Here is a 7,500-nt window from a genome sequence, read left to right as displayed (position 1 = left end):
AATCTGAGTTATATCAAAAATTCCTGGATCTTCCAAGCTTTATGATGGCACTGGATGACTGGAGAAAATTTGAAGCCCATAAAAGTGCATATGATTAAGATTATTAAGATTATTAAGATTATTCAATGCACTTTTATGGACTTCAAAACAGAAACAGAGATTCACTGCCATCATAAAGCTTGGAAGAGCCAGGACATTTTTTAATGAGTCTCTGGTCTTCATGCTCAGAGTTCAGAAGTGTGTGTGTGTGTGTGTGTGTGTGTGTGTGTGTGTGTCTATCTCCCGCCTGCTGAGTGTATCGCAGCTGGACCTGACTTCAGTGTGTGTGTGTGTGTGTGTGTGTGTGTGTGTGTGTGTGTCTATCTCCCGGCTGCTGAGTGCATCGCAGCTGGACCTGACTTCAGTGTGTGTGTGTGTGTTTCTCCCGGCTGCTGAGTGCATCGCAGCTGGACCTGACTTCAGTGTGTGTGTGTGTGTGTGTGTCTATCTCCCGCCTGCTGAGTGCATCGCAGCTGGACCTGACTTCAGTGTGTGTGTGTGTGTGTGTGTGTGTGTGTGTGTGTGTCTCCCCCTCCCGCCTGCTGAGTGCATCGCAGCTGGACCTGACTTCAGTGTGTGTGTGTGTCTCCCTCCCGGCTGCTGAGTGTATTGCAGCTGGACCTGACTTCAGTGTGTGTGTGTGTGTGTGTGTGTGTGTGTGTCTCCCTCCCGCCTGCTGAGGGCATCGCAGCTGGACCTGACTTCAGTGTGTGTGTGTGTGTGTGAACCAGCAGGGATCGTCTGGAGCAGCTGGAGCGGCAGCGGGAGCGGGACCGTAAGATCCGGGAGCAGCAGAAGGAGCAGCGCGAGCAGCGGGAGCTGAAGGAGAGAGAGAGGAGAGCAGAGGAGCGCCGCAAGGAGCGCGACGCACGCCGGGACGGTACACACACACTGCTCACTTTCTGAATGTTCTGATCCAATCTGACCTTTGACCTGTAGTGCTCCTCAATCATAATCACACCCTGTTGGTCCGTTGGCCAGAGGAGAACTGAGCGAGTCTGGTTTCTCTCCATGCTGTCTGATGGAGTTTTGGTTCCTGTCACTATCGCTTCTGTCTTGCTTATAATGATACAACAATAAATAACATGTCTTAAAATATCTTGAATGTAACTCGACACCCTTGCCTCATTTAGTATGCGCGGTTCTATGAATATGCAAATGAGCCCCGCCTCCACTCACTCACTCCCTCACTCAGAGATCCACTGGTGGACGATCACACGTTGATCTGATTGGTCAAGGTAGTGTGTGACGTCAGAAACACCAGCGATTTCAAACCGTGTGTTTGAGACTGTCTTTGGTTCACTGCAGTTTTAAGCAGAAAATACTCAGCAATGCTGTCCACTTATGAACTTACACATGGTGTGTGTTAAAGCAGATTAATAACACCACATACACACATAAACTACATTAAAAGCTGGATTTACACCACAGGGGGACTTTAAAAATGTTTTGACCTCGTAATATTTGAAGAAAATGGCCCTGATCTTCCAGTGAAGTGTCAGTCTTCTCTCCGCTGACGTTTGCAGGGTTATTAAGCCCCACCTCTCAAGCTCACGCTCATTTGCATAACTTTTGAGTGCCACACCCACATCTCAACATCCAATCAACAGCTGATGCACAGAACCAAGCCCCGCCCTGTATTCATTCTTCTTTGATGAGCCGTTTCACTCAGATGTCTGTCGAGACTTTACCCACAGTACCAGTTTGGATGTTCTTCAGCCGGTCATCGGGCTCTACATGATCGTCGGCGTTGCTGCCTCACATCAGAACTGATCTTGTACAGGAGGAAACCTGTTTACACTGAAAACAGGAGAATATGCAGGATTGAACAGAGTCATGTCAGATTTATTGCCTGAATGCCATTGCCATATAAAAGACTGTACTGTGGTTTTGTGTGTTCAAGTTCTTGGCCAGATTACACTGGACTTAAAGACTCTTTTTTTGGTGTGTGTGTGTGTGTGTGTGTGTGTGTGTGTGTGTGTGTGTGTGTGTGTGTGTGTGTGTGTGTGTGTGTGTGTGTGTGTGTGTGTGTGTGTGTGTGTGTGTTTAGTGCCCGTGTCTCATCACAGAGTAGCTCCTCCCGAGGAGTTCGCAGATAAAAGCCGTTCTCGTCACCGGAGCCGAAGCCGTAGTCCTGCTCGCCCACAGAGAGAGATCAAAGCCGAGAGCAGCGACCCGCGTAGAGCAGGTACCCCACACACACACACACGCACACACACACACACACACACACACGCACACACACACACACACACACACACACACATCAGTGTTACGCTTCACATTAAACACTGCGAGATGTTCAATCTGAAAACTAAAGGACCGTTATCTCTGGAAGCGTGTTTCCACTACCTTCCAAAATAAAGGATTTTAAAAGGTAATTGCGACTAACAATTCTGACTTTATTTTTCACAATTCAAGTTTATATCCCACAATTCTGACTTTCTCACAATTTAAGTTTGTAGAATAATTACAATAGTTTATATAATTCTGACTTTTTTTCACTTTAGTTCACTTTAATCTGACTTTTCTGAAAGTCACAATTACCTTTTTATATTCTGGTTATCAGGAAATTCTCCATGTTGTTGTTTCACCAAACACTGCTTTAGAGCAGCTTTACAGAATCCAGCATTAGATCCGTTATGTTGCATGAAAATGCTGTAAACATATATATTTATTTTTATTTGTTATATTTGCAGTGCGAGAGGGAAAGCTGGAGGATAAAGATCTTCTGTCTGATCTGCAGGACATCAGTGACAGTGAGAGGAAGACCAGCACACCAGAGTCATCATCACTGGGTACATCTCTATCTATCTATCTATCTATCTATCTATCTCTATCTATCTATCTCTATCTATCTATCTATCTATCTATCTATCTATCTATCTATCTATCTATCTATCTCTATCTATCTATCTATCTATCTATCTATCTATCTATCTATCTATCTATCTATCTATCTATCTATCTATCTCTCTCTCCACCTCTCTCTCTCTCTCTCTCTCTCTCTCTCTCTCTCTCTCTCTCTCTCTCCATCTCTCTCTCTCTCTCTCTCTCTCTCTCTCTCTCTCTCTCTCTCTCTCTCCATCTCTCTCTCTCTCTCTCTCTCATCTCTCTCTCTCTCTCTCTCTCTCTCTCTCTCTCTCTCTCTCTCTCTCTGTGCGCATGCGGGAGTGAATGGATGGAGTTAGCGTGTGAGTGAGAGTTCTACGGTGAGAGTGAGTTTTCCTTCTTTTTCTCTCAACTCTTTTTTTTTTGGTTGTTGTTTGCGGTGGCAAACGTTTATTATTTTTTAGTCATTATTATTTTGTGTAATAAATTAGAGGGAAGTAGGATTTGAGGTAAACTAAGGAGCGCGTAGTCTTCCAGCGCGTGCTGGTTGACAATGGCGTCTTCTGAACGCCTCAGTTATGATCGCCTGTCACGCAGACATGGCATCAAGATTGCACCTGCAATGAAGTGTTCAGTGGAAGAGTGTAGTCTGGCGGTTGGGAATGTTGTCGGTCACGACAGCATAATGTCGGCGTCTCGTATGAACAGCGCTGTGGTGATTTTTTTGGATAATATTGAGAAAGTGAACAGCGTGGTGGAAAACGGGATTGTAATACAGGAGACTTTTACGCCAGTTATGCCTTTAGTTCAACCAGCAAAAAAGATAATTTTGTCCAATGTCCCCCCGTTCATTAAAGATGAGTTGTTGATCACAGAGCTGTCCAGACATGGAAAGATTGTGTCACAAATGAGAAAAGTTCCGTTGGGCTGTAAATCCCCCTTACTTAAACATGTAGTCTCATTTAGACGGCAAGTTTACATGGTACTAAAAAGCGAAATTGAGGAAATAAATGTGGCATTTAAATTTAGATCCGATGGTTTCGATTATGTTGTGTTTGCAAGTTCTGAGACGATGAAATGTTTTAAATGTGGAGGGGAAGGGCACATTAGGAGTTTGTGTCCAGAACAGACTGGTGACACTGTTAATGCAGCGGCTAGCGCAGCAGCTGTGGAGAATGACGCTGTCAGAGCAGTCGAGCGCGAACACGCTGAACCTGCGACTGACACAGCGGAGGCTGGAACAAGTGATGCAGGGATGGGAGGTTCAGCAATGGTAGAGGGGGAAACATCAAATGTTACTGACAAAACAGTTGATATAGTGATGGAAGATGGAGCTAGTGCGGAGTATGTGAGTGATGATGCACTTTTTAAAAAACCTTCTGTTAAGAGGAAAAGGAACAAAGTGAAAAAAGGGGATACAAAGTCAAAACAACTGCCAGGAATACAAGTTGATGCACATAAGGATGTTGAAAGCAGTACTGCTGAAGATTCTGATAGTGATACTTTAGACAAAAGGAGTAGACGCAGTGCTTACTCTTTTGGAAAAGTTAGGTCTTTTTTACAAAAAACAAAAAACATGAAAAATGTCCAGGTTCCAGATTTCTTTCCAGACCGCAAAATGTTTATTGACTCTGTGGGGATGCTAATGCGAGGCGAGGGTGAAGAACAGTTTACTGTTCAAGAAATGTACAGGCTAAAGAAAATTGTTGCAAAACTGAGATTAGAACTTCAAGTAGAGGATGGGTTTGAAACTATATAGGCCTAGTCTATTTTGTTCTTACATGCTGACGCTTGTTTTGATTTTAATCTTCCTTTCATATTTTCTAATGAGTGTAGTGAGGGTAGCCACTCTTAATATGAATGGGGCACGAGATCCGTATAAGAGAGCACTGTTATTTGAATTAATAAAACAAAAGCAAATAGATGTTGTGTTTATTCAGGAGACACACAGTGATGGTCAAAATGAAATTGATTGGGGAAAAGAATGGGAAGGAGTGGTGCTGTGCTCTCATATGAGTTCTACTAGTGGAGGGGTGGCTGTTTTATTTTCTAAACATTTTACTCCTGCCTCTTTTGAGGTGAAACAAGAGATTCCTGGCAGACTTATTGCTATACGAGCACAATTTGAAAAATTCAATGTTGTGTTTATTAATGTATATGCTCCCACTAATGGCGCTGAGAGGGTTTTGTTTTTGAACAATCTCAATGTTTTTTTACAGAGTTGTAACTCAGATGAGTATTTGTTTTTAGGTGGTGATTTCAACTGTACAGAGAATTATGTATTAGATCGAAATCATGCTGAACCGCATGAAGCCTCAAACCGTGCTTTACGAACATTGATTGAGACCCATAAATTGTGTGATATATGGAGGCGTTTGAACAGAAATGATAGACAGTATACATGGTCACATACTCGGGAGAATTTAATTTCTTTGGCCAGATTAGATAGATTATACTGTTTTAAACATCATTTTAATATTATGAAAAGTTGTGTAATTAGTCCATCTGGTTTCTCTGATCACGCTATTGTTATATGTAGATCCTTCATTGCAAATATTAGGTCCAAGAGTGCCTATTGGCATTTTAATGTCTCTTTGTTGAGTGATTTAAAGTTTAAAGAGGTTTTTTCCTTTTTTTGGAAAGAATTTAAATTAAAAAAAGAGTGTTTTGTAAACTTGCGCCAGTGGTGGGACTGTGGGAAAGTTGAAATTAGATTGTTATGTCAACAGTATACTTTTAGTGTCTCTAAAAATATAGCACAAAAATTGGAAAAACTTGAAGCTGAAATTGTGGAGTTACAATCGCTAATAGAGGTCACTGGAGGGCAGAGTGGTATTGATGCCCTTAAGGCCAAAAAGCTATGTATTGCGGACCTGCTAGGCACGAAGGCAAAGGGAGCTTTGGTCAGGTCGCGGTATCAAAATCTCACGCAAATGGATGCCCCGTCCAAATTCTTTTTTAATTTGGAAAGGAAAAATGGCCAGAGTCGATATATTCACTCCCTACGCTCAGAAAATGGGCAAGAGCTGACAGCGCCGTCTGAAATAAGACAGCGGGCTGTGAGGTTCTATAAGGAACTGTATGGGAGTGAATATGAGGAAGATGAAGAAATGTCTGCTGGTTTTTATGCAGGTCTACCAAAGCTACAGGAGGAGTCAAAGGCAGTGCTTGAGAGGCCTTTGTGTGAGCAAGAGCTTTGGAATGCAATGCAGAACATGGAGGGCGGAAAATCGCCTGGCATCGATGGTCTTCCAGTTGAGTTCTACAAAGCCTTCTGGGAGGTCATGGGTGAGGATTTCTTGGGTGTTCTCAATGAGAGCATAGCCGAGGGTTCTCTACCTCTGAGTTGTAGGAGAGCTGCAATTACTCTTCTACCAAAGAAAGGCGATTTGCAAGAAATTAAGAACTGGAGACCAGTGAGCTTGTTGTGCTCTGATTTGAAAGTCTTCTCTAAGGCTCTGGCCAACAGATTGAGAGATGTGATGGGGCAAGTTATACACCCTGACCAAACGTACTGCGTGCCTAGTAGGTCTATTTCAGATAATATTTTTCTTGTTAGGGACATAATAGAAGTAGCTGGCCTTTTGGGAATCAATCTAGGACTCATTTCCATTGATCAAGAGAAGGCATTTGATAGAGTTGAACACCAGTACCTTTGGAACACTCTTAATGCTTTTGGTTTTGGCACAGGTTTTATTGGAGTAATTCAAGTGTTATATAGAGATATTGAAAGTATGCTAAAAATCAATGGTAGTTTGAGCGCCCCTTTTAAAGTTAATCGAGGCATTAGACAAGGATGTGCCCTATCTGGAATGCTGTACTCTTTGGCAATTGAACCATTGTTAAATAAGCTACGTTCTAAAATAGAAGGTTTAACATTGTCTCATAACAAATTGCAGCATCAGATATCAGCTTATGCTGATGATGTAATGATTATAGTTAATGGGCAGAATGATATAAATACTTTGGTTAAAGTTGTCGAAGGGTTTGGAAGAATATCTGCCTCCAAAATAAACTGGAGTAAAAGTGATGCATTGATTGTTGGGAAATGGGAGAAGGGTCCACCATTATTACCTGGTGGGTTAAATTGGAAAAAAGGAGGGATTAAATATCTTGGAGTTTTTATCGGGGATACGGCTACTCAAGGAAAAAATTGGGTTGGGGTGGTTGAAAAAATAGAGGGTAGATTAAAGAAATGGAAGTGGATACATCCACAACTGTCTTTTAGAGGGAGGGTTTTAATCATTAATAATTTGACTGCCTCAACATTGTGGCATAGATTGTCATGTGTGGACCCTCCTCCTGGTTTGCTTTCTAGGTTGCAAGTAATTTTTGTTAATTTTTTCTGGGACCGGCTTCATTGGGTTCCCCAAAGTGTTCTTTTTCTCCCTGTGGAAGAAGGCGGCCAAGGATTGGTGCACTTGCCGAGTAGACTGGCGACTTTTCGCTTGCAATTCATCCAGAGACTATTAACTGGTTCTGAGGATCTGGTATGGAGGAAAGTTGCCCAGATTATCCTACAGAGGACTGATAGACTTGGACTTGACAACACCCTGATACTTATGGATCCTAAACAGCTGAACTTAAAAGACTTGCCTTCCTTCTACTGTGGACTTTTTAAAGTGTGGG

At 42.5% G+C, this 7,500-nt stretch overlaps 1 protein-coding gene across 10 annotated transcripts in view; it reads left to right on the top strand.

Moving 5' to 3' along the window:
* cdk11b (cyclin dependent kinase 11B) overlaps window positions 1-7,500 on the top strand; it is a 41,511-nt gene that overhangs the window by 13,886 nt on the left and 20,125 nt on the right. For 6 of the 10 annotated variants that reach the window (XM_079637020.1, XM_079637016.1, XM_079637022.1 and 3 more), the window contains exons 7-9: window positions 774-919; window positions 2,090-2,227; window positions 2,739-2,837. In XM_079637020.1, coding sequence (XP_079493146.1) covers window positions 774-919; window positions 2,090-2,227; window positions 2,739-2,837 — 383 coding nt within the window. Of the gene's footprint in view, window positions 1-770; window positions 920-2,089; window positions 2,228-2,738; window positions 2,838-7,500 lie in introns of all 10 variants that reach the window. The other 4 variants (XM_079637019.1, XM_079637021.1, XM_079637023.1 and 1 more) reach the window with 1 other exon arrangement.

Source organism: Phoxinus phoxinus, assembly GCF_949152265.1.
Source record: "Phoxinus phoxinus genome assembly, chromosome: 15".
NCBI lineage: Eukaryota > Metazoa > Chordata > Actinopteri > Cypriniformes > Leuciscidae > Phoxinus > Phoxinus phoxinus.
The sequence above is the reverse complement of the archived record's forward strand: the minus strand, read 5'-3'. Positions and strand labels throughout refer to the sequence as shown.